The sequence below is a fragment of the Falco naumanni genome, chromosome 4 (assembly GCF_017639655.2).
Source record: "Falco naumanni isolate bFalNau1 chromosome 4, bFalNau1.pat, whole genome shotgun sequence".
NCBI classification, from domain to species: domain Eukaryota; kingdom Metazoa; phylum Chordata; class Aves; order Falconiformes; family Falconidae; genus Falco; species Falco naumanni.
In genome coordinates, this window is record NC_054057.1 from 35,610,584 (window position 1) to 35,638,127 (window position 27,544).

Below are 27,544 nucleotides of genomic sequence, written 5' to 3' on the forward strand. Positions count from 1 at the left end.
TGTATTCTCATTAAACTGCTATCTAAGCACAACCCATTGTAAGACAGAAGTAGCTCTGTTCTACCTGAATTTAAAGTCATTATTATAATTATTCTCACCAGAACAGCCATTAATCACATAAACAATACCCAGCTTGTAGAAAATATGTAACAATTAGCTACATTATGATTTACTACAATTTTTCTCACAATCTTTAATTCTTATTCAACTACTTACATTCTATGAAAATGTTTTTTGAAATCTTACCTTCAGACTGATGCGTGGCAAGAGGTGTCTGTGTCTCCTTGGAGTATGATACCACCTCTCGAGGTAAGAAATCAACCTGGGTAATCTTTGACACCCCTAGTTTGTGCAGTCTGCGTCTAAGATAGAATACATGACATCAAAAGGTTAGCCATGTTAAATGTAAATCAGCAGCAGGAACAAGAGTGTTTACTTTTATGAACAGGATAAAAAAAAATACTTCGATGTTTGCTAAGATGACACACAATACACTATGCATGAGAAGCAACTAACTGCAATGAAGAAAATTAACCTGGGAACCATTTGCAACAAGAAAGTACAAGTTACTGAACTTCTAGATCATGCTGCTCAGAGGGACTGTAAATGGGAGAGAGAAAGACCTGCTTGTACCCCTTGCAACACACAACAAAATTCTCTTACATACCATCATTGTTATGTTCTGCCTTCTCAAAAGGGTTAATCCTCAGCCTGAGAAACACAATGGTGGAAGGGGCACAGAGGGTGTTAACCTGGCTGCATTAGGACTGTCAGATGTTCACCTGAGAGCAGTAACAGATCCTTTAATTGGCAAGGTGGGTAATTTCCATAAAGCAGGAGATTCTCCCTTCCACAGGAATCATTAGTAGTGGAATTGATGGAGGTTTATGATTAGTAGAGCCCTAATACAAGGGTTGGAGGGGAGCTCTGAGACACAGCTGGGACAGGGCAAGTATAGTTTTGTTTTGGTTTTTTTTTTACTACTTCCTTTACTTTGAATAAGCCATATGAAATGAATCAATAAAGGCAACTATAAGTGGGTAAGGGAAAAAGAAGAGAGACAGCTGAGCATGGTTATGAACACTTTTAGTCATACACAGTTCACTCAACAGCGTGTGTGTGGATCAATTTATTTCCTGAATATTATTTGACTGTCTGTAGGGAGGGAAGAATAAATGAAAGGTTACTTGCAAGTTTTTTACTGGAAAAAATGCCAACTTTCAGCAGAGAAAAGAATATGCACATAATAAGCAAATCTACTAAACAGGTCCAGTTGCCTAGATCAAGAAGTGCAAACATGCTTATACATTTATGGGAAATAAATTCATGGCCATGGTGTTTCTGAATGGCCATGTGATTAGAGAGAGCAGTCTGGAAAAGCAGAAAATTCATACACATTATCCATATCTTCTCCATTTTCCAGATTGTCAGAATAACAGAGGTCAAAGGGGTTTTGATCTAATTAATTTACAATGGTTTAGATATTCAATTAAGATTGATGTCTGAAAGGAAATGGGAATCTCCAAAGGAAACTGTCATCATTAGATGACACCTACTGAACTCTTCAGGTGGTTAATGCTACATCAGCTATATATTTTTCTAATCTATCTTACTGGCTGAGTTGTTATTAAGCTGAATGCAATTAGATTCAGCAGGTAATCAGTATGAATCAGCTGTACCATGTAACAAACCACTAGAGCAGAAATAGTTGTTATAGCTCTGAGTCTTTCTTCTTTCAAAGAGGAAAAATTAACAAGTCTGTCTTCTTACAACCATCTGTCACTTTGCCAACATGAACAAAAGCAAGGATTGTCAAAAAATCCTACAGAAAAACTTCTACAGCTTATGGTACACTTCAGCTAACGAAAGCTATAGTAGCAGTATGTTTTTGTAGCTGCTTTAAATGAGTGTTTGTGTGAATTCAAGCTTTAATTAAATACCTCAACCTGCCAAAATCTCATGTGCTTTTCTGTCCTTCAGCACCAGACACACAATCTCTCTCACCTACTTGGTCAGTTAGACTTTCCTATGTAACCAGTCCCCTGCTGCCCCTGGTTCCATCTACTGAGATTTTTAAGCCTTATGCATTGAAAGAGCTTCTTGACAGTGGTCTTGATTAAGTATAGTCTTTAAATAATCATGTGTGTAATCTGGGCCTGACTAGAACCTCACTTAATTCTAACAAATTTCACATGAGGTCACTCCGTATCTTCTCAACTGTCCAAGGATGGGCAACACCAATCTTAATGGAGAGCAGCATTTAACTGCTAGTTGGGTTAACCTCTTTGTAGGCTCCTAACCGAGAATTGAGCTACAACACTGTGCTGTAAGAATGCATGGAATTTTTAATCTAAAATGTTTCCAATTCAGGAATTTCTTGTACCTGTACAAATGTCTAGTGTAGTCCATATACCAGTAATTACTGATGAAAACAGGGAGGCATCTCTTCGTCTGAAGGAATTTGGCCTCTTATTTCTTTTTTGTACCATGTAGCAACCTGTAATGGTTCTTGTGTAACTTTAAGTTGGCCTAGCCCTTGGCCCCAAGCACTTAGGGACAACTGGAGCATCCTTTCAGATCTGGACTCTTTCAAATATGGACTGTAATGTTCTACTCTCTGGTTCTTTTTAGGGCAGCACTAAACTGTGTATTGCTTTCCCATCCCTGCTTTTCACCTGAGGTGCTCACAGTTCTTATCACTTACAGTTTGCTGAATATTCATCTTAAAAGAGCACATAAGCTTTGAACGATTCCTTTCAGAACAGCCTATGGGATGTCAGTAGGAAGATAGTAAAAAAAGTCCATGCATTAAAATTGATTCTTCTGTCTGTAGGTGGCAGAAGAAAGATGTATCTGCTAGAAGTGTTTTGCTACACACATGATTTAATTGCTGACTGCAGGATTCTTTTGCATCGGTATTTTTTTTAAAATCTAGTCTCATGACACCAGAGGGAAGTCTGGTCCTGTGTCTAACCACCTTGATTTCAAAGACAGTTTTCTTTCAAAAGGGGCAGGACTTCCACTACAGAGTATACTTGTTATACCTGTGGATTTACTTTTTGGTGTGCTTATTTTCTGTCATTGCACTGACTGCTTATAAAAGATTGAAGTCTTGTGGCTACACACAGTGTTATCTTTTTGTGAGTCAAATAAAGGAACTTGCATTGCACAGCCATTTGAGGAACCTTGCTCCTGATAGTGCTCATCTTTTAATCCAAACTTCTGGGAAAGGACAGCTGAGATTTCTAAAAGGTTTCTGTATATTAATACAGCTCAAAAAACTCTACCTTTCTGGTAGAGTTTGGGTAAAGTTGTAGAAGCTGGATGTATTTGAAGCCAGGTGAAAATTACAAACATTCCTAGCAGTTCCGGATGTGCAGAAACCCTCTCTGTTTTCTCTGTCCAGAAAGCTCTCTGGATACATTCCACTCTTTCTGATCTATCCTGGTGAATAGCTTTAACATCCGTAACTGCAGCTGGGAACACGGTCAATCAGTAGTTAAAGGGAAACTGTTCTTTTTCTTATAGAATGGTGAATGAATTTTACAGGAACTAGTAAAAGCATAAGACACTTGCCTGGCCACTCAGACAGGCAAGCCTGTAAGTTCATAGGTAGGGTAATTTCTTCAACATAGTGATTTGGTTTTGCCCGTGACTCAGGTTCTGAAGAACTTGAGGGACTGTCACCTATCCTTTTTAGAGGATAGAGAATATATCTGCAGATAGGCATTTCTAAATTATTTCAATTAACTAATTTGTTTCAGATGCTTGGAGTAGAAATGTTCCATCCCAAACTAGAAAATAATAATTATAGCTCTTGTACAATTTAAAAAATCTTGATTGGCCTGAACTCAACTAAGATGCCAATTACTCTTGAACTGTCATCATAGTTAAGTGTACAATTATAAGCACATATACCGCTCCTAAGGAAAAAGGGGAAATTGTTACTGCATGTGGAAACAGCATAACTATGGCAGAGAGGAAGGAGGGGAATAAGTACCTTGCAAATGATTCAGAGAGAAAAATCTGAATCAACAGGTACAAACAAGGCCAATGTAACTGTACATGCATGTTTAAGTGCCACAACAATAACATTTCATCTGTAATGAAATAGTTATTTGTATTGTGGTTCAAGCAACAGAAATAGCAGCTTTTAACAAGCTTCTTTAAATAGTTGATTTTTTCCACTAAAGATGGCTTTGCTGAAGCTTCTTATTGATGAAAGTAAAAAAAAAGGAAACTTAAATTATGGTCTTTTTGAGTCAACAAAGCAAATGAAAATCACATAAAACCAGCTCAACTGGGAAGCATTTTCAAGATAATCCTTGCAAAGAAATGATAAATGAATAACAAAAAGAGCTGACATATACCCAAGTTCAGAGTCAGACTGGAGCTGCAGCACTGAGGGGTCTGTGTCCCATTGCAAGGTCCTAGGGTGGTAATCAGCCGTGCAGCACAAAGGGGGAAAAAAAAAAGAATACACAGAATTAACTGAAAGGATGAACAAAACCCCATCTCATTATAGTTACATGCTCTATGTAGGTACATTCAACCTCCAAGTGCAAGGGACAGCCATGGTATGTCAACAAGGATTGTATGTCAAACTGTGACCGGGCAGGCAACTTATTCAAATTACATATTATTGGTAAACAAAGGGAAGAAGCTGGGCTTCCTTTCAGATATTGGCTAATGAAACGTTTGGGGGTTTTTCCTTTTCTTGAAAGATTTCTAACTCTTTCACTATGGTTGATGTATTCACAATAATCTGTGAAATATTCAGGCACAATTTATTGTAAACATGGTTTTGTGATAAGGTGAACTGAGCACTTGCCACGGACTCCGTGGAAGAAGAGTCTAGCCCTTTGCACACTCCTGACACTGACGGTAAAACAGTGCTCTGGGCACAAACATCACGTAGTGCACACACCAACAAATGGCACACTGACATCAGCTCTGACATATTCTGGGGGCATCTGAGGCAAATAAACAAATTATCGTTTTCCTTCAGATAAAATTTCTGGGGAAGAGAGGAATGATACATCCGAGGAAATCAGATCTATGACAGTCTCTTAACGGACTGCTGTCATATGGGACTGTCACCAGATGTACAAATGCTCCAGAGGTATAGACTGAAGTGAAGACATTGTTCCTTGCATTGCAGTGCAGCTTGTCATGCTACTCTCTCTAAACCACTCACAGAGCCGTTCTGGAGTCCTGTGAAATACTTATAATCTCCCAATTTAGAAATACAAAAATTGACATATTGAGGCCAACATTTTTAAAAGTGCCCACTCATTCCCTGGCTCTTGATTTTACTTTATTTTTTCTACCCTTGGGAAGCCACATCTCATATGCAATAAACTGTCAGAACCCATGGCAGAATCAGGAATATAAGTTTAGCTCCTGAGCACCTTTTCCTGTAGTATGAACACTAGATTATGCATTGCTGTCACTAGCAGAGGCTAAAGCAAAGGAAAGCGCTCCTTCACTGAGGCAAGCAAGTCATGCAGACACGCTGGATAGTGATAGTCCTCAAAATTAAAAATTCCCCTCATTTCTTCTGAATACAAACTTTGAGGAAACAGAAAACACAATATAACCAGGTTCAGCCAAAACCAGCCACATAACCAGTCATGCTCAGTTTACACAAGGCTTTCTGCAACAGTAGCAACCTCTGCCAATGAATCACTCACATAAACTAACAAGTTATTGAATTAGGTTAGAAATAGATCTCTTAAAGCCATATAATTATGCTACCTCCTGTACTTAGTAAACTCACCCATTCTATTACCAATGTTAACTCACTCTCTGGAGAGACAGACAAGGGCATGTGTTGCACTTAGTCTTGTCAGAGTGAAAGAGAATCAATCTCAACACCCTGCACATACAAAAAGAACGAAGAATTGTAATGCAAAGGTGCTTTCCCATGCAATGTAAGGGCGATACAGAAAGACTTCTCCAGAACGGAACTGTATTACAAAAGGGTTGGAGACAAAACAATACAGTAATAAAGAACAGATTTTTTTCCTTGTAACTTGCAACTTTTCCTTGTAGCTCAAGTACAGTGGAAAGATCTGAATGCTTGATGCAAGGCAAAGGCAACAGTGACTAATGCATTAGAGATACTCCATTAAAAATGCTATCTGAGTGAAAATTACTCTTGTAATGTCACCAAGGTCAGTAGCATGTATTAGGAATTGCAATGTAAATGCCAGTTTCTAATCTTATAGCTGCCCCTAGAGGCTACTTATACATGCATATCCCAGTTTTCCAAACACTTAAAAGAAAACATACATAACTCGTATCAGTTCCCCTGCCCCATCCACTTTCACACCTACAAAATTTCCCAAGGAATAAAGACTATTCCATCAGAAAGAACTCCATTGTCATCTGATTAAAACAAGAGCCTGCAACAGGTCTCTGAAGAGGTACAGCCCCTACATTCCACCTCTAAGAATCCAGACCAGGTTACAAGAGAGGGCTCATTTACCTGCTACACAGCTGAATGCCTAAAAAAAATAAATTTAGAGGTCTCATACTCAGGGCAGCACTCAAATCCCCAAGATATGAGAATAGCAACACCTATGGTTTGGCCATCATTTGTTACATGCAGACCATACATGTAGTGGAGACAGGTTCTTCCCTGAAGTACTTCATTCTCTGGATTCTGACATAGAGAGTTCACCATTCTTGACATTGATACATACTTTTAATAGCAATTCTCCTTGACTCCTGATTATACCTGTTTTCAACAGTTTCAGTGCATCTGCAAAACATTTCCTAGATTTGTGCTCCAAACGGTAATTGTTCATTCTGCATCATTGTGTTACCACTTGCAAAGGCTTGAAAAATAGATAAGGAAGCAATCTGCTATGTTGTCCTCTCAAGCCTGGCTGAGCAATGTTATTGCAGAAAATGAGGCTGCAGATAGCAGATCTTCAGGTTTCAAGTCTCTTGCCCTAGGAGACACAGAATGCAAGTGGCTACGCTCACATAGTGGAGACTGGAGAGCACAGGGAGTAACTACATGTTTCAAGGAATTACATTGATTTGTCCTTTGCCTCTTCCTGGCACCTGAAGAATGTCTGCAGATCGAAATGGAAGTGAGTGAACAGTAAAGATGTAATCTGGGCCTGCAATTTAGCCAGTTTCCATGGCAATAACATTGAAAAAGAAACAGATTCTTTGAGGATTAGCAACCCGAAGACAATGTTGAATAGCCTGTGCTGTCATCCAGACTGGGAAATTAAAGCTAATCTGTTTGTGATGAGCAGACATAGCGTATGACATTCCTTGATCATTTGGATGAACATCACCGTTATGCTTGCTGTTCTGTGGACAGTTCTCTGTGGGGATTTTGAAATGCCCTTGGATTTCAGTGAAAAAGTGGTGCCAGTCTTCTTCAAATCTAGCGCACGAGTTCCTTCTCCAGAGATTTCTTCATGAAGAAAATGATTAGGTGCTGTTCCTCTTTCTTCTTGATAAAAGAAAACTGAAATTAGCTTTGGGACTTCCAGTCACCCAAAGACAGGGGCAGAGGGAGTAATGTTACTGAAGACAAGTGCATGGTCTAGGAGAACTGCTTGACCAGTAGGTCAGCAGTCAGGCAGAGGTGCTCCCACTGTGGACCCTTTCAGAGAACACAAGTTGGTGAAAGTCCCTGTACCTGGATTCAATAGATTTTTGCACAGAGCTATGCAGAAGAGATACAAAACATTTAGCTTAATACTTCTATGGGGAAAAGAGACAAGCATTAGACCAAGCAGTGAAAAGCAGTGCTCCCTTGCACTTCTTTCCCATCCTTCCACAAACCTGCTACGACCATCTGAGCTGAGCCTCCTCCCATGGGTGAAGCATGCACGTGGCATGGGAAGGGACAGTGGAAACTCACTGAGCGTGAGCAGCACGGTCGGGACTAAGCCAGATCTGCCCGTTCCCACCACCCAGACAGCACAGACGCTACTTTAATCAAGACTTCCCAACATTGTTTCAAGGCTGGTTGCTGTATCAGTCTCCCACACAGTAACAAACAATAGTCCTGCTATCAATCTTCCTCTTACGTGTTCAGTGCACAGCAGCTGCCCTTGACTAATTGTAGGATAAAATCTGTAACAATTATCAAATAACAGATTGTTCTAAAGTAGCACGAAGGGAATGAGGGCTTTTAGATCTTGCACTAAGTAGAAAAGGTACAGGTGTTATTACCCCTCTTGAAACTGATCTGCTTTCACTCTCTTCCTTTAGATAGGCATATTTTAGTATTCTCTATTTGCTCTGTATTATTATCTCCATAATTTTTTTCTTGAATGTGGGACAGTATTAATGTTGGTGCTGTTTCAGCTCATGGTACTGAAAAAGTACCAGATAATTTTGATACAATGCATCTTCTTTTTCCTCAGTCAGTAGAGGAATAACCTGCAGAGAGAAACCAACAGGAGGAAGTAACCCAAATGTCATACATTTATTAAAGGACTGGATGGTAAAGCAACTTGTTACATTTTTCTGTGCTGAATTCATGTCAAAGTATTAGGGAGATATTCAGAGCACAGTTTTAAGAGGACTGAGACCATTGCAAAAATTAAGGTGGGAGGTGAAAGCAATTTGAACAGAAGCATTCCCTTTTCTGTATTATTATTACCATAGAAAACCAGGCACTCTGCCATCTGTTAGGATGCCCTGTGGAACCTTACTTCCAGAAGATTTTATTGTGATTGCATAATGTCAATTATGTAGATTAAAAATGTGGAAAAATGAAAACAAATAAACTAAAAATAAAATAAAATATTTGAACTCTTCTGGAAAGTTCCTAACCTCGGAATGCATTAATGAGGCATGGAGTCTGTCATGTAAAACTGCTTGGAATCCATAAGAACTTCTCAGCTGGTTTAAGCAACTTCAGGTCTGGCCTCCTTGAATATGAAACACATAAGACATCGATGCCAATACATATACTTGTTAAATCACCATCATGAAATTCTATTTAATATCTGGAATCATGGTCAGATTGCAGTACAACTTGGCTTTACTAAGTACCCAAATCCAACGCTTTTGATTCAACCAGTGTGCAACATGCTGGCAGCTTAGCCGTGACTGCTTCCTTGAAGCTAAAAATCAAATCCGCCCTTATCTATTGCTGATGCTGCAGATCGTATTCTGCATGACTTCCTCTCCCCACTCTCCGTCCCAGGTCAAGAGCAACCAGGCCTGAAAATCCATGCTTTGAAAAAGGCTACTCACAGAAATAACAGCAAACCCTGCTTTCCCAAGGGGCCTCTTGCGGGCTAGAAATCTCTTTGCAGCATTGCAAATCACACCTCCAAGCAGAACTGGAGAAAAGCAAACACCATATTCTGGCATTTCCTGTCACCAAGAGCTGTTGTGATTTCCAGACTGGGAGAAAACCGCACTGACAGTGTACTGAGTCCCGAGGTATCTGCTGAACTGAGGTATCCATGTGTGTCCCTAATGAAACACCATTAGACCTGACAGGTCCCAATACCAGCAACTTCCCTTGCAGCAACAGCAATGTCCTAAAATGACCCTTTGTGTGGGAAATAGCTATGCCCTCCTAACCCTAAAAAACAGTGAAGGAGTGTGCCATGACTCCACAGATTAAGCTGTGCTGAGGTTTTCAGAGATCAAAGGCCAATCCCATTAAGCAGAGCATAGATTGTTACTGAACTGAAACAGATCAGAAATGAAGGAGGGACTCACCCACACCATATGGAGTCACGCACAGCATATGAAGTCTCAAAGCACCTTTCCTTACAAAAGTAATGCTTCTAAAATTATGTGAATGTGACTAGTCTCATTTTGCCCATGGCTGGTAGCAGGGGGTCTTGACACTGCGGTGGGTATCTATACTGCCTTCAGGCACCTAAATGAAGTGCTCCAGCAGTGAAACCATGGGCTCTCTGCATACAAACAGAAAGACCAGAGATTGCTTCATGCAGCAGTTCTGAGCACCCAACTTAGACCCCATCTGTGAGGATGGTTTTAGAGGTGGTTGTCCACAAAGAATGTGGGAGGGACAGCCCAGCTAACTTGGGTGGCTGACTTGGGAGGGTGAGTAAAGAGCCAGACTCTTCTTGGTGGTGCCCAGTGACAGGACAAGAGGCAATGGACACAAACTGAGAAAAGGAAACTCCACTTAAACATAAGAAAAAAGTTCTTCACTGTGCAGGTAGTCAAACACTGGAAAAGGTTAACCTGGGAGTTTGTGGAGTCTCCATCCTTTCAGAGACCTAAAACCCAGCTGGACACAGTCTGAGTAACCCACTCTAGATGACCCTGCTCTGAGCAGAGGGAATCAACTAGATGATCTCCAGAGATGCTTTTCCACCTCAGCCACTCTTGGTTGTGTGATTCTGTGCTCTCCCTTACACCCCCCTGCTAGCACCCGATGGAAAGCCAAGGGGCTATCTGCATTGACAGGAAAGCTACTTGAGAGTCTGTAAACTTCAGACTGCTTCTTGCTTTCTTTTCTTCTACCTTGCAGTGCAACTAGCAAAAGCAGCAAAATATAAAAAAAAAAAAGAGCTAACCAAAAAGTTCAAGATTGCAAAGAATAATAGTATTCTTGGTTTTTTACTTGGATGCAACGAGGAGCCCCATGCTTAAAATACAGGCTTGGATTACAGTTTCCAGAAGATTCAGAATTTCTTACATTAAGAACTGTGCACCTGCACGTGGATGATATACTGAAAAAAATGTTCCACCCAACTCACATAGTCTTAAAAATATTGGATGCAACAACTGTGAGATAGGAGACCCGTTTTGAAATCACCAATAGAATACAAAGCTTAAGATGTGTTTGAATGCATTTTTTCCATACTATACAAATATTGTCACCAAATTACAATACAATATTATTTGCAATTTCAATATATAATCCAACATGTATCTAGGCTTTTTTTGTCTGAATATTGCCAGAATGAATTTAAAGCTGCATAATTATTTAGCTACATAATTTTAGAGTTCTGCCTACTTTGTTGTGTCAGTTTCTCCAAAGCTCCTACTTTGCAGTTGAATAGAAAATCTGAACTAAGAAACTGTTGGTGAGAAACTGCTGCAGTTGTTTCAAAATATATATGACTAGATAAGCTGTTTGGTTTTGTTCCTTTCATTCTATATTTTTATAATCTTAGTTTTCTCCACTATAATTTTCACTTTCTGATATTTGTCATACATTTTAAGTGTGCCTCCAAAATACATCAAGAAAAGAAGATTTAAAGCTACTACTCAGAGATGGAAAAGTACTACTTGCCTCAATTGATGCTTTGCATTTAAGCCACTATTCTGCTGCCATCTGTGCTCTGTTTTGTGGATCTGTTCCACTTTGAAAGGATTGGCAAAAAGAAAATACCTTCCTTGTGCTACTTGTTTTCTGAAGCACATTATAAGCTCGATGGCTATCAGCGGTTAGGGAGAATTTGTACCTCTCAACAAGACGCTCACTTATGCTTGTAGAGCAGCATGCTCTGACTCCACCGTGCGTTCCTGTGTTTGGAGCTGGGCTGCTAATCATAAAATAAAATGCCCTAATACACTCAGGGAAAAAAGAGTTTGGCCCCACTCTTGCAGCACAGCCAGACACTTGGGTTTGCATTTACACTTCCAAGCAGGCTGACACCTCTGACTTCCAGTCTTCACCAACAAAAAGAGCAACTATGACCTCCCTGAGAGCAAAGCGCTTTCAGCTGCCTGGCAACCACAGCAGCCCTTCTCAGAAGGGCAGGAATTTAAACTACTCTTTTTTTTAAGGTATATTCATAAAAAATCAAGGACCAATAATATTTAAAACAGGTGTATTTTAAAATTCCTTTTAAATCAAGGCCATGCTGCTGAATGTATTCAATGATTTTCAAAATCCACTTGACTTTTAAATCAGTGTGAACAATTCTGGCATGCCTTTAATCGTAGGGACATATCACTGGACCAACACCTTGTTGATTCCCACTTCACAGAACTCCACTAACTAAATCAGCCATTAAATTAAATTAACTGCTAAACTTATTTGATATATTTAAAGTCTTTCCTTCGATTCAGGTCTACATTACAGAATATCATCTCCTGGCAATGTAATGAACCTTGTCATTCTCTAATGTAATGAATCTTGTCATTCTCCAATTTATATGCTTTAGCTATTCAAATCTTAGTCTGCAAATTTATGCTGGTTTACCAGAAGGGTCACTGTGAGCAGCAGGCTGGATCTGCGAGGCCAGAAGTTCAAATAGTTAGAAGCTTCTGCTGAGCCTACGAACTGACACAGATTTACTGTAAGCGCTGGAAAGCACGAATGGTCATTTTGGAAGTGCAGCAATAAAAAACAGGTTCAAGATGAGGAAGGCACAAGTTGCTTTGTTCTTGTCGCAAACTCTGAAAATTCTTTTTAAAACAATATTTTAATCTTGATTTTTATACCAAGAGTAAGTCCATGTGACAAAATAGAATTGAAATGATCACAAAAGTAAAGCAAGAACTTGGCAGGAGAAGTTTTATATGTTATCAGCTCCAGCAGATGCTTTAAAGGAACTGCAGTGCTCACATTAGGACACGGATCCACAGTTCATGGATATGCATATAAAGGGAAGTTTCCCCATAAACTTCAAGGGACTTTGGATACAATCGCATATAAGACAAAATCATGTTTATTAGTCAAACCTGGGGAAGACAATCCATAGTCTTTCAAAGGAGTCAAAGAGGTAACACAAACGCTGGAACCTACAATTTTTTAGGAATGGCATTACTCAGCTGAAGAAGAAGGTGAAAGATTTCAGCAAATTTTCATTTTTGCTTCAGTGCTAAAATCCAGTAATTACTAGCTGAAAAAAGAACTGGTGTTTCCCTTCCTTTATACAATTTATTTTGTGCTAGAAACAGCAAAATCATTCTAGAAGGGGATGAAATTTTTGTTATAACTAGGTTAAAAAAAGAGCTCACTGTATGAAGAGTTATCAAAAATTTTTCACATCAACAGTCAAAATGTGACAAGTTTTCATGACCCAATTAACTGACTTTCAATAGACCAGCTCAGAAATTATATTCTGATTTTGAATGATTAAAGTAAATATGTACGACCAAAATACCTGATTCAAAACTAGATTTAGATGGATAACCAAAATGTTCTGCTTATGAAAAAATAAATATGGGATGCTTATATTATTTCAAAACTCCTTCAAAAAAGAAAAAAAAAAAAAAGATCTGGGTATTTACCCATATCTGTCCAGTTGCAGCAATTCCCATTTTACAAATTTGAAGATAATTCCTAAAAAAAACCGAGTTACTGAAACAGCTACTCTGACTTTTTTTACTTTTTCAGATTAAACATAAAACTGTGAAGGGGGATTTTCTAAGGGCTTTTTAATAGGCTAGTGAAGGAGAAAACCTCTACATGCAAAAACTATACCCATTTAGCTATGTTACACAGTTTAACATAGGAGGTGATCTCACACAATTTAATTAAATCAAGATGAAATTCTGTGCTAGAGAACTGTTTAAGCTGAACTGGCTGTAGCAAGTTGTTTTGTTTTAAGAGGATTAGTGTTTTAGTCCCTAAAATCATCTGATTGTCTGACTAAATATATGCATGATACGCCTGGAAATAACTACAGAGTAGTAACTACAGCTGGGCTGATAACCTAAATGGTTAAGCAGGGCTTTATACATTAATATTATTTTCTCCTTGATGCAGCTGGGGCTCAGGTTTCCAAGGCATTTTATGAAGCACCCTGGGAACGGCAATCTTTCCTTCTCCTTCAATTTATAGCATGGAGATGCTTGCTAATGAGAAAAATAATCAAAGATCTGGAGGACTGAACTCCATCCATCCTTTAGGAATGAAAGCATGAAAATCCTTAATGATGCCACAGGCTCACATGCTAAAAGGATTGCAGATGATTCTAATTAATATGGACCATTCTGACTTTGTAACTGGCACGCACTGAAAAACACTCCCTACTTTCTAGGTCAGATATACAGACACTTGAAAGCAACTGCCAAATATCAGTCCCTAAGGTGTCTGCTTATGTTTATAAGCTAAAAAAAAACCCGTCAGGGAGAGGCTTCAGATATGTAGAGCTAAATACACATTTAATATAAAGTACTGTGGTTCTCCTTTTGCAGGGACAAAAGGGGGGAAGAGACTGCAAGAAACTTGCCTTCCTCCAGCCTCATATACTAACCTATGCAGGGCAAGCCATGATGTGTGCAAGCAGCTCAGCACAGCCTCTCATACTGAGCAGCCCACACTCATGGAAGAAGGACTGGCCAGCCCTGTCACTGTCCTATAGATGGGCTGGGAGCGAAAAGTGTCAGAGATTTGCAGCATCACTTTAAAAAGCAGCAGAGTTCCTAGGGCAAAGATATCTGAGGAAGCCAGGGTCCCCCCAGGTAAGGGGAGGAGGCTGACACTGCCAATCCTTCACAGATGCCAGCACCATTCAGGTCATGAAGGCTTAAGGCACAATTTGGCCTTTAACACTATTGGAAACTGTAAGGTAAGAAACATGTGCCAAGAGATCCTGATGATGGTGTCATGGTAAATTATATGGGAAAAATTTAACAGCTAGGGTGAGTATTTCTGCCTTACCATGTAATGGCAAGCATCCCATACCAAGCACAAAGCTACCAAAACAGAGTGGCAATGCCAGCATCCTATGGGTTATCCCATTTGCCTCTAGCCACCAAGAAAATTCCTAAAAAATGGGTTATTGAAAGAGCTACTCAGAGTCTTTTTTTACTTTTCCAGATTAAACACAAAACTATGAAGGGGGATTTTCTAAGGGGCTTTTTAATCGGCTAGTGAAGGAGAAAACCTCTACATGCAAAAACTGTACCAGTTTAGCTATGTTACACAGTTTAACATAGGATGTGATCTCACACAATTTAATTAAATTGTTTCTCTTGACTCTCCACTGTGAAAGACTCATGTCTGTACTACACAACAGTCCCCGGATTTACAACCTATCTTTTTCTAAATAAAACACCATTCAAGCGAAGGTCGCCATAAAGTAGTTATTTTCCCTCAATCTTTCCCGTAGCTCCCTCAAAGTCTTTACATTGTTCTGCGCTTCCCTTTGGCTCAGCCCATTTATGAAATACATATGCCACTAAAACAGCCATTTAAAAGCCATTTTGTACATATAAACTGATCTTAAAAAAAAACCCCACCATAAAAAAATAAATCTGCTACTAATAACAGTTATGGCTGCTACTCCTGAGGCAATGCAACACAGGCCCACTTGTGCTGGTTGCAGTTCAAGAAAGATCCCTATCATTTGTGAATGCGGCAACACAATGAAATGCTGGTAATGCAAAGCTGAGTGGCAATGACAAACCAGAGTCATTGCACAGAACCTGTCAAATGCATTTACTTAATGATAAAGCAGCTAAGCCCTAGGCGATATGGTTGTGTTATCAGTGGGTTTAGCAGATCTTACAGAAACATGGCTTTGTTAATGTCTATGAGAGATGTTTCACATCTACTACAACAATTCAACCTTCCCGTATAAATGAAATAGAAGAAGGTGGATCCTGGTCTCTTTTGCTTTCTTTATCCATCTAATTAAACAGCAAAGCAGACATTTAAAAGGGAGAACGGCATTCTGATACCCTTTCTTCAGCTTGTCAATGTGTTATGTTACTGGACTAGGTAAGGAGCTGTTTAAAAAACAGTGAAAATAAAAGCTGAGTTGCCAAGTCTGATTTTTCAGGAAAAAAGCCTAAAAAGCACTGAACCTGAAGACTTTGGTGACATTTAGATACACTATTAAATAAAAAACTGTAAAACGGTAAAGACAATAATGACATGCTCTGACTCACTCGGTGCTCAGGTGCTCCAGAGCTACCTCTTTCCTTCTGATTGTATATCTGAGAAGCAAGAAATGTTTGTGTTTGAGTCAGACATGAAGCAATGCAGGATTAACATGTGTCATATGTGTGTGTTTAGATATTGCATTATAAACGAGAACACCTAATAACTATACAAAAATGAGTAAATATTATGCTGCAGAGAAAAAAGACTGGACTTATGTCTCTTTCTCCCTGCACTGGGCCAATACAAACTGAGGGTGGACATCAACAGAACAAAAGAAAACATATCCTAGTGTATTTCTTTTTATACCTAAATGGCTCAAAGTGGCTATGGTAGATGGAAGCAACTCAGAATCATGTCTGATGAAAACATACACGAATGCAGACTAATATTGTCAGCAAACTTCAAAATAGAATAAGAGAGAAGAAGACATGCTCTTGACTCTATCAGTAAGGACACCCAACTTAATGTGACAGCTGCTACTATGTTCTCTGGGATACAACAGGGAACACATTCAGAGGTCCCAGTAACCGCAAGATGAACTGACATAGTGGGCAAAAAATTACATCAACAGCCAAAGCCAAAGGTGACATTGTCCTCAGAGAAAAGTCCTTCAGCATTACAGGCAGCTGTTCTATTTCTAGGATTGCTCATGTACTGTATTTTATCTACAAATAAAAAAACCCACAGCGATGATGAGGCAATCAGGATTCCAGAGTGGTCTAACTTCTGTGGCATATTACTGCTACAAAAATGGCATATTACTGCTACAAAGCCTCTTTGAGAAATCCAATTTCCCTTTATTTTTTCTTTTCTTTGCTACCTGATGCTACGCTCAAACTCATTCTCCCTGGAAATTTCATTAAATATTTACAGGTTCATCTAAATAAGGACTAACCCTGCTTTACTGCAAGTAAACTTCATACACTGCAGGAAGCTAACCAATTTCAGTGCATCAAATACAAACACTGTGACATGAACGGAATGACAACATAATTCAGGGAAGAACCATCTAAACTAAGTATTAGTAGTGCTCTAATCCAACTAAGGACAACAATTGCAGAATGAGGATCTGCAGCCAGACAAACACATCCAAACCAATGGACTGTGAGAGAAATAGTACAAAATAATCCACCCTGCATTATTTTACAGCAGATAAAACACCACATTGAAATAACCATCTTCTGAAAGAAGCTACCAGAAGGTGAAGAATGCTTCCTACCACCTTTGTCTTTAAGGAAGCCCACAAAATAATCAGGTATCTAAATGTATGGGCAGCAAAAGTAAAAGAGCACAGATGAAGCTGTTGCAGAAGGAAAGGCAACCATTAATCTTTACAAGTCCAAAACAGCTGAGCCTGATGCACTTTACTGAGCAGATGGAAGGTGGGAAACCTTATATGCAGCCTAATGGGATTCTCTTGTTCCAAAATGCACAGAGGGAAGTGCTGCATGCATGGGACTTCACCGCACGCACACGCACACACACACAACCCAGCTCAACAATAAATGGGATGCTACTGTGTGACCTACCACTGTAGGGCAATGAAGCTAGCCGGGAATATATATGGGCAGTGAAGGATACAGGGAAAAAATGGGCCACACACAAAAATCACACCTTGGTCCACAAATGGAACTCCTCCAAGCGTGCAATTTACCAGGATGAACACACGGGCAGCCTGTGGGTAATAAAAGAATACATACCAATGCAGGCTAGTATTAGCACATGAAAGCTACTCAGCTACTCAGCTGGAAGGAGCGCATCCTTCCAGCACAGACAGATTACTGCTATCTTATGCTGAGCTGGCATGCAAAGCACAGGCTGACCCTAGTGCACTGGCTCTGCCTGTGACAGGGTACTGGGGCTTTTCCAGTGCTCTAATGGAAAAGCTCTCTTTTCCAGCACTTTTTTCCTCAGCCCACACGACCCGGTGTTACACTGCCTGGTTCTGAAGCACTCTGCAGGGTTTGTCTTTTTGTACTCCCACAGATGACACAATCGTGCAGTGCATGGCTGTGAGTGCTGAGAAGGTGAGATTTATGAAAGTCTAAGGCATGTTGAGTAGTAAAATATGCTTCTCCGTGGGCACTGTTTCATGACAGTTGTACCATAATAGCTAGCATCCTCTCTGGCAAACTAAGGTAGCAAAAGTTCAGGGTATCTGCTAGGGAAGGCTGAAATGCATATAGTTATTATGAAGAAGCTTCATATTAATAGCCCCAAAGACTCAAATTTGTGTTTCACACCATGCTACAGCGCAGGAGGTCTTAGCAAATACCTTTACCTTAGCCCCTTTCTTCACAACATTTACTCAAACCTAGTTAGCTGAAATCTACATTTCAGTTGTGCGTGTCTGTATAAGCTGACCGTCAGAAATAGGACACTGGGTATCAACAAAATGCTTACAAAATACTAAACAAAAGAAAATGCTTATCCTGAAAGAGCCAAGCATACTCCGTTCCAAGGAGAATCTTCATGGGATCCTGCAACACTGTCTTGTGGAAAACAAGTCCTGTCTGAACAATCGTAACAGAAAGCCCTGTGACCTAATAACCTAGCTATCGAGAGACAGGTACCTGCTCAGGCTGTGATGTAATTTTCCTGTCCTGCCTGTGTAGCACAAGCAACACAGCCATCAGAAAAGTGAAGCAGGACATGCAAAGCAATGTGAAGATACACAAGTTTCTCACCATGCAACAACAGGGCTCTAATGAATTGTTCAGACCAGCCAAACTAACAGCAGCATAAACGAACCTATTAAGCCCACAGTTATGGTAAAATCTTCCAGGATCAAAGTACAACATGCCTCTGGCCTACCCAGAATTGACCTCCAAGACCACCAAAGAAACCACCTTGGTTCTCCTGTCCACCTATCCAACTGAAAGCATTCAAAGAAAACTGACAGCAATTTCTGTTACTCATCTAACAGCTGTGCATTCTTATAGTTGCTGTCATGGCTCAGGGGGAAGCTGGAATGCTCCTGAAACTTAGTGTTATCCCTAGTGAAAAGGCTATGACAAATAGCAGTGCGGTACTAAAGATCAAGCAGCAAAAACCCCATAGAAATCTGCACTGCACAGGGCAGAAATGGTTCCATAATTTGGTGTTATTACACAGTCTGCTCCTTCTCCTAATGAGCTTAATGGCATCTGGAAAAAGACAGCATAGCTCTAGCTATTGTGCTGAAGATAATGGACAATGGTCCTGTGGGATAGCAGCACTACTAGTCTATAGATCAATCGTATGGCAGAAGGGACCATTGTGACCATGCAGCTTTTCTTCCTGTGCAACAATAAAGCTGTATGACTTTCTGAAAGAATTATTGTTTGACCTATTATCTGCCTGTTGGGCAGGCACATTATCCTGAATAAGCAATTTCCAGTGATAGAAGATCCAGTAGAGTCTTTAGGTAAATCGCTTCAGTGATTAATTTGTCTCAGCGTTAAATTTTACAAAGTTTTTCTGATTTTATATTTGTCCGGCTTCAATGCCAAACACTTCGCTGCTCTTACACATTGCCTGCTGGAGCCCTTTTGCTCCCCATATAACTATCACACTGGGTGAGCAAGTTACCAGTTAGTTTTCATCTTGCAAAGATTAATGAGGTCTGTTATTCCAGGATAACAACTTCCTAACATTGTTCAAACACTGCAATGTATCAATTGTCCTTCCTGAAAACTGGTTGTCAGAAACCTGGATTTCTGGCTAAACTACATTCACTTTTCTGGAACAACTCACAAGTGCTTCCCGATCAAAACATACCTCAGATACACTTGGTGATATTGGGACCAATAGATAAAGTCTGACAACGACAAGAAGTGCCAGCACCTCACAGAAGTATGGATCCAATCTAGTTCTGCACCAGAAACTGCTGCTTCAAATGGAAATGTACAAAGATCTCTTGCTTTCTCCAAAGCTTTCAGCAGGACCTCTCTCCTATGGTGAACCAAAACCTATGACTTCACAGCTTTTTGCTTTTTTAAAAATATCCTGACCTTCCTCTGGAGAACACTTCAATAATTGATTTTTTGGCAATTGGCAGGATTTCTGCCAGCTTGGGCGAGCTCATTATTTCTGCAGCAGTGTTAGCAGCAACAACAGACAAGCTGTGATCTCTGAGACTGGGGCATTAGCAACTTGGGAACTAATCTGCTCTCTTCTTACACCTGTGTACAGTCTAGTGTTGTACAGCAAATTTGTAGCAGAATGAGGAAAAGGGGAAGATCTTACAAGCACAATGGCATGACAGGGGATTCAGCAAAAGTGTTCTATCATAGAAAGCAAAATGGAAGGATACATTAAAATGAACTAGAATAACCTTGCTTATACAGATAAACAGGCATTCATATATGCAAGTCAAAATAAGTCAGAAATATGTCTAGGCATCTCTTAGACTGCAGACAGCTGAGGTGGTTTCATCTTGTTTAGTCACCGTGATGACAGGTCTACCAACATCTCTCCAAGTTCGACTGCTCTATCATCACACATTCAAGCTTGAGTGCGCTGGTTCACACAAACACACACTACACCCTGAGATAAACTAATTTAACAAATTGCCACCCAATACTATCCACAGGTTACAGAGATTCCCCAGGGCCTGGATCAGACACTATTGAACTTCCATTACAGCAAACCAGTCATTCCAGGCAAACATCTGCAAGTGACCTTCCGGGCACGCAACACAGCCCTTTCAATACCAGAGAGGATGGCAAGCAAACTGGTGGACTACAAACAAGGTCTTGGGATTCCCACTGAATTCGTGGCATGGCCACAAAAAGCCAGCAAATAGATCCAAAACGAAACCCCACACTGCAGTACGTCGTGAGCTTTGAAGACAACAAACTCCATTCTCCTCTGTAAGGACATGTGATCGTGTGCTTTCATTGCTTGTTGCTGACAAGGAGCCGAAGTGCTAGCATAGGTCACAGCAAATAAATTCTTCCAAGGGCTTTTCACTACCTTAACAGTAAAAAAGTTCCACCATTAAGGTTTAGAAGAAAGCCAGGAATTCAGAAGTCTCCAGCCAGCATTGTCATAGCTTCATGTAGGACTGCAGAAAAAAACTTTATCCTGAACAGCAGTCTATAATTCATTTTATTTTTTTTTTTATACAATACTTCGATTTGCTGAAGTTTACTGCATTTATTTATGAATGTACCATTACACTATTTTCTGTGTTTTGAACTGCTGTCTTACAGACTAAGGCTTTTCTGCTTGACAATCTCCATTTTGTCACGAGGGCAGACCTGGGAGAAGGGATGAGGAGATTTCAGCAGCAGCTGTGCAACCTATCACAACAGACAGTGTCTGCACCCGGCTGAAGAGGGACACAACACGCTTTCAGCTTACAGAAGTGTGATTTTTCTAAGCAGAAGGATGGTGTGGTATGAAATCTGGTGACCCAAAGCTCTGTCACATTACTGTTTATGTCTGTAGAGATATAGTGTCTGCTCCTGAGCACTGCTAACTGCAAAGAGCAGTCGCTGTGTTTTCAAGCCATTAGCAGAGTCTTGGCTCACAGATTTGGGTGAGTTGGCAGCTCAGCTTTATGTTGTATTAGTGTGATACAAAAAGAGCCATTAAGACCCGTGTTTTACATTTCTCAAAATATACAGTATAGTTGCTTCACCTCTTGAAAATATGCTCCTTTACCAGCATCCTCCTCCTTTCTTTTCTACTCCAGAGTAGGAATTGTGTTTGCCACTTCATTTCCTATTTCAGCCGTACAAAAAAAGATAAGAAGATTGTTCTTGTGCCCACCCCTTACACACGCCCCACCACCCCTTTCCAACAGGAAAAGAGCTGCTGCCCTCCCATTCTGCATGAAACTCTCCGATATCCAGTTTCCAATGTGGAATTGCCAGTGGGTCCCAGGGTGTTTCAGCCTGTTTTGGTACAAGCTCTTCCCTGCACTGCGATGAGCAGCCATGCAAGAACCTGAAGCAGCCTGGCATTACACCTGGGAGGACTTCAAAGGGGACTAGTCAGGTGAGAAAAAATAACTCACATGAGTAAAAGCTTCTACCACTGGGCACTTCCCCCCGTTTTTAGTGTATTTCCACACAGAATGACAGCTTTCAGTGGACCATTTTAGAAGTGTAAATTCAGCTCTTGCTTCCAATATGAGGTTAGGGGCTCATAGCTTAAGATCTGCTTGCTGCATACCTTTATTTATCTCACATCTGAGACCAGTCTTACTGGATGGTAACGCATAGTGGAAAATGCAGGAACAAAAGTCCACATTAGATAACAGCACGTTCTCATTTACAGAAGCAAAGGTAAAAATGTAGAAGTTAGAGCAAAGTGGAAAAAAACCCAACATTTATTCAACACTATTGACTCTGTGTCTTACCTTCCTATGGGTCCCAGATCTCCTGAGTCCTGGCTGCCTGCATCACTGGGTGTGCTCACTGATTTCGAAGAGGGAGACATAGGGGTTGGGACTAAATAATGAAAATAACAGGTATCCCATGTTAACACATGCAGCGACTGCACTGATGAAGAGCAGTGTCAGACAAATCAAAACCAATGGACCAAAATGATAGTGGATGAATGAGTAGGAGAGTTTGAAATGGTGAAAGCAAATAAGGAAGGACAGAAAAAGAAAAGGAAGAGAGTCAAGTGAATTTTAAGTCTTTTGGAAGTGTTAAAACTGACATGAACTTAGACAGGACTGAAAGCCCAATGGGAATCTAAAGCTAAAGGATACATCTGTGGAAATAAAATAGATGTGTTTTCTTCAGTATAGTTTCAAGTTGACTTGCAGAAGATTTTAAAGGTATGAAGAAGTATCTGGGGCTCACCTCATCAAAAACTAAGTGAACTCTTCTGGTAAATTCATGTAGGCAATAGAACAAGCATACTTTTAAAATTCTGAATTTAAATCAAAAGCCAGTGTCCACTAGATATGGTCTAAGGCTGCAGTGTGGAAATGACATCAAAAATAAAAGCTAAATAAGAAAATCCAGCTAAGTTAAAATCATTTCCCAAAGATGGTGAGAATACACATTAGTTTGCTTAGTGACCATGTTTTCTTAAGTAATTTAGGTCATATAAAATTTCCATTTTGGGTGGGACATGATTTCAACATGCAAGGCGAAGTTTCCCTTGGTTTATGATACCATTTGCCCAAGCTCTAGAAATGATTTTCTTTTTGGCTTGCCAGGGCTTTTGAAGCATATTTCATGCAAAGGCAGTTTTTTTTCCTGAAACAGGAAAGGAAGTTCATAGCTCAAGGTCAGCCCGAGTTAAAGCTCTTCAGCAAGGAAAATAATAAATAAAAAAGGAAAAATATCCTGATTTCTTTTAAAATGGTTTCTCAAAAACATTTAAAATGCAGAGATGGCTCCAGTGAAGATTTAATGCAAATATTCTTCAAAGCAGCCACATTGAATAAAACACAAAAAGGGGTTTTAATGCAAGAGTGAAGTTTCCCATTTGGTTTAAATCATGTGCATTTCCTTTTGTAGATTTAACAGAATAAAACTTTAAACTATTTTGTTATGCTCCATAATGTATAATGACAGACCTGTCAAGAGATTTGGATTTTCCATGTGGTCAAACATTTCACGCAGATTGTCTCTACAGACCATCACAGAAATGACTGCAGCATGAAAAGTGAATTCATCTTCGTGACAGCCCTTTGGCAGGTTACAGGTATGTCACAGTTGTTTATGTATTCCACACTCACAGTGGGATCTGGGTATCATGTATGTGAAGGCAGAATTAAACCCTCCTTTGTATATTAATTGTGAGTGTATATATGGGGAATGAGAGAGGACGAAATACCATTGTTTAGCCAAAATGAATCATCTTATATGTAAATATTTTCACGTTATTTTGACAGTATCAAATACAAAATAGCTAAGATATGATAATTTGCTACATGAATATACATGTTTAGCTAATATAATAAGGAAATATATCCTCATTTTTAGATTAAAAATTAGTATTTAAAATGCTAGAACATTAAAAATGTATGTGATTTTATAATACCACAATACAATTTACAAAGCATATTTTATGATAAATAAAAATAACCTAACTGCTACTTTTCAGACAGTTCTTCTGAAGTTGTATTTAAAAGCTTCAGTCACTATATCATAACTTATAAAAATAGTTAAGTTTTCTTAATAAATGTTGCTTGATGCAAGTTATGAATTGAAATCCCAATTCAGAATGGCGCAATCTACTTGCATATGCACCCAAGCATGTGTATAGGGTGCTTTCCTAAATCAGCGTTTCAGCATTTTGTCAAATTCGGAGTTTTCCCTAAATATCACAGAGCAAGAATATCTAGGGGTAAAATTTAGATTCAGCCCCAATGAATTCAATGACAGGGCTTGATATCTCCAGAGGGGCCAATATTTCAGCTACAACAGTGAGAGGAAAGGAAGGAGAGGAAGGAGAGGAAGGAGAGGAAGGAGAGGAAGGAGAGGAAGGAGAGGAAGGAGAGGAAGGAGAGGAAGGAGAGGAAGGAGAGGAAGGAGAGGAAGGAGAGGAAGGAGAGGAAGGAGAGGAAGGAGAGGAAGGAGAGGAAGGAGAGGAAGGAGAGGAAGGAGAGGAAGGAGAGGAAGGAAAGGAAGGAAAGGAAGGAAAGGAAGGAAAGGAAGGAAAGGAAGGAAAGGAAGGAAAGGAAATTTTAGGGCCACCCAATAAGTGAGACAGAACTTAAGCAAGGTAACCAATATTCAGATACCATAAACTTTGCCACATGTATTTTTAAATCGAGGACTTCAGATTCTAGAACTGAAACATCAAAACCAAAACAGAGGCTGAGCTCATGAAACCAGAGCTAAAATCTAAAATAATGATCCGATGATAAGCTTTTTGCTAATTGTGATTTGTCTTTTTATTTTCCCTCTCCAGTTTTGCTTGATTTTAAAAGAAAATCAATAGGAGAACCCACTCCTCACTCCTCTTTCCTTAGCAAATGCTTAATCTGAATTTTTGAAACAAAACTTGGGGCTAATGAAGTACAGCATTTGTAATAATATTTTGTGGGTCATCAGAGAGATGTGAGAAAAGATAAAACAGTCCATCAGAAAAGAAATCACTGCTGCTATGCAAACCCAACCTGCATTATGTTCACAAGAATTTCCTGGAGAAATGAAACAGATGTTTTTGGCAATGACGGGTACTCAAAATGCCATGAGCTGGTATATGTGAATGGTATGGCAGGCATTCAAACAGAAGAGTTCACTTCACTAATACAGCCAAAAATCAAAAAAGCCAAGCATGCTTTAGTAGAAAGAACACATTAATTGTGGCAGAGCTGAATGCTTTACAGTGTGCTTCTCTTAAATACCTAGAGGTGGTTCTGGGGATATACCAATGCTCTGTAACAAAGCTTCTGTCTCTCTTCTTTTGCGGTCTAGGTCAGAATCTTCCTGAGCTGGCTCCTTTTTTTGCTGTAGATCAGCCTGATTTAAAACAAACAGAGAAGTTTCACCCACATATAATCAGCTCTAGCAATTACATGTATGGAAAGTATTTATATGCACCACTGCTTAGGTACACTTTGAAATTTACTTAGATACATGGGAAAACTGAACTTTGCAAAGAGGTCTTACAGCACACTGATGGATATCTTCTGCCTCTCATCAGATGCAACTTATTTAGCTAATTCAAAAGCTATCCATAAAATAATAGGTAACATTACCCTGAATAAAAACGGTCCCTTCCTACTTCCTCCAGGATCAATGAATGAAACTCCATTGGACTTCAGTGATGTGGCTTAAGGACCTATACATTTCGTCCCAAGCACTTGTTGGCAATAAAAATCCTTTCTTGTAAACTTCAACATCTAACAGGAACAAAGGAAAGGACTAATGTGTCTAGGATTTTGGCAGCACTGGGCACCAACAGCCAAAACTAATGGTCCACAAGACTGTTCCTTCTTTGCTTAGGTATCTATAGCTCCTTGGAGCTTCTACACATCAGCCTCCTCCTCCTCCTCTGGTCTACTGAGACCTAGAAAGAGGAGGAGCATCAACATCTGCATTATCCCAAATCCCTTATATTTGGCTCGTCATTTCCCAGTTTAGTAGGGTGAAAGGAAAACATCAATACCCCAGCCTAGTGGTTAGAGCACTCCACTGAAAAAAAACAGCTTGCAGCCCTTCTCCCAAGCAGATGAGGGAACTGAACCCATGTCCCACTTTGTAGTCCATTGCAGTAATCAGTAATGCAAGTAAAACAAAATGCAAGCGGTCATGTCTATCATTTTGTCATGTCTTAAACACAGCAATGCCAGCACAGTTCTTATAGAGAATGTCTGGAGCCATCTACCTCTATATTTTGGACCTAAGGCTGAAACTAAATCAGCTGACCCTATCTAGCCTTCACACAGAGAGGTTTCCCCTTCTGCTGAAACCAGACAGTGCATCAAAGAAGACTGCCACAGCACCTCAGCCTGGTGTTGATGTTGGTGCTGGCACAACATAAAACCTTGAAGTTCGGAAGTATCTCCATGTTCGCCAGTTTGGACCCAGGCAGGATGCAGAAGAACATTGCTTTTACAGCCAAAGTTCAGGCATATCCCTGTGCTCAGCTCTTCTCATGAGCTAGCCTGAAGTATCTCACAGTACGTAGGGTTGTAGACAACTCTTTACACCAGTGTGCGTGGCTAAGCACCTACGTGAATGTTAGATCTCACTCCCGGAGGCCATCGGGCATCCCAGTGCTCCCCATTTACGGCACCACAGTTAGGCACCGCAGCATAATCTGCAGAGCTGGGTGTCCCGAGCTGGATCTGGTTATCAGGGCCAATGGAAAGTTCCAAACACCACAAGATCTCCACGAGGCATAAAATCAGAGCCAGGGGACAAAGGAAAGGACTTAATAGCTTCCTCAAGTCATTAGCTTGGCTCCCTTCCCTCTAATTCATTAACAGGCTAGTAATGAACACTGAAAATGTCAACATTTAAAGTTCTGCTTACAGAGGACTCCCCTAGTGACTCCAGGAGCCTCACTTGGGGGGGTGGGGTGTGTGGGGGTGGGTAGTGCATGCTGGTAATTGCACAAAAATGGCTCAAATGAAACAAGATTAAAACAGAGAACATTGGAATGCTGATTTCTTGGATCACATCACATTTCCACAGTAATTCCATGAAATTCATGTACAATATTAAAGTGTCAGTTTAAAAGGAAACCAGTTATTAGTAAAGGATAACAGGTGCTTTAAACTATAGTAAGTGTTGACATTTGAAGGAAAGGAAACATAATCACTTAATGCTTCTCTGACTTTGCATGAAAATGAATATCCACTCCCTGTCAATTCTCACCTCTATTCCGCTAAGTGACTGAATAAAATGAAGTACAAACCCCTTAATGAAAAACCTAATGCATATTGTCAAGGACAAATAAACTAATATGTCAATCAAATTTTAACAGAACTGAAAGATGCACCCATGCCAGCAGATGAAAATGCAATTGCAATTATGTTTTACTTTACTGGAGAATAATAATTGTAAATCTGTTACCTTAGCTAGTAATCAAACTAGTCTTCGGAGTACAAAAATACATATTTAGATTGTAATGGCTTGAAAAAAATGTGAGCCCTCTTTCTGTCTTTCCCCCACTCTCCACTCCCTTTCCATTGAAGGAGAGCCCAGGAAAAAGCATTGTGGCAAACCAATTTTTCTTTCTACACACACATACACATCATGTTGTCTAAACTGTTGTCATCTGACAGTGCGTTGGTTTGAAAAGCAATTCCTTCACCCCAAC

At 39.9% G+C, this 27,544-nt stretch overlaps 1 protein-coding gene across 8 annotated transcripts in view; it reads right to left on the minus strand.

Annotated features, from left to right (window-relative positions):
• The window catches only part of DYNC1I1 (dynein cytoplasmic 1 intermediate chain 1), a 193,604-nt gene that overhangs the window by 149,654 nt on the left and 16,406 nt on the right, over positions 1–27,544 (minus strand). For 3 of the 8 annotated variants that reach the window (XM_040592628.1, XM_040592626.1, XM_040592629.1), the window contains 4 exons: positions 25,122–25,236; positions 22,167–22,308; positions 4,371–4,430; positions 247–362 (listed from right to left, as the gene is read on the minus strand). In XM_040592628.1, coding sequence (XP_040448562.1) covers positions 247–362; positions 4,371–4,430; positions 22,167–22,308; positions 25,122–25,236 — 433 coding nt within the window. The remainder of the gene's footprint in view (positions 1–246; positions 363–4,370; positions 4,431–22,166; positions 22,309–25,121; positions 25,237–27,544) is intronic. The other 5 variants (XM_040592632.1, XM_040592630.1, XM_040592631.1 and 2 more) reach the window with 5 other exon arrangements.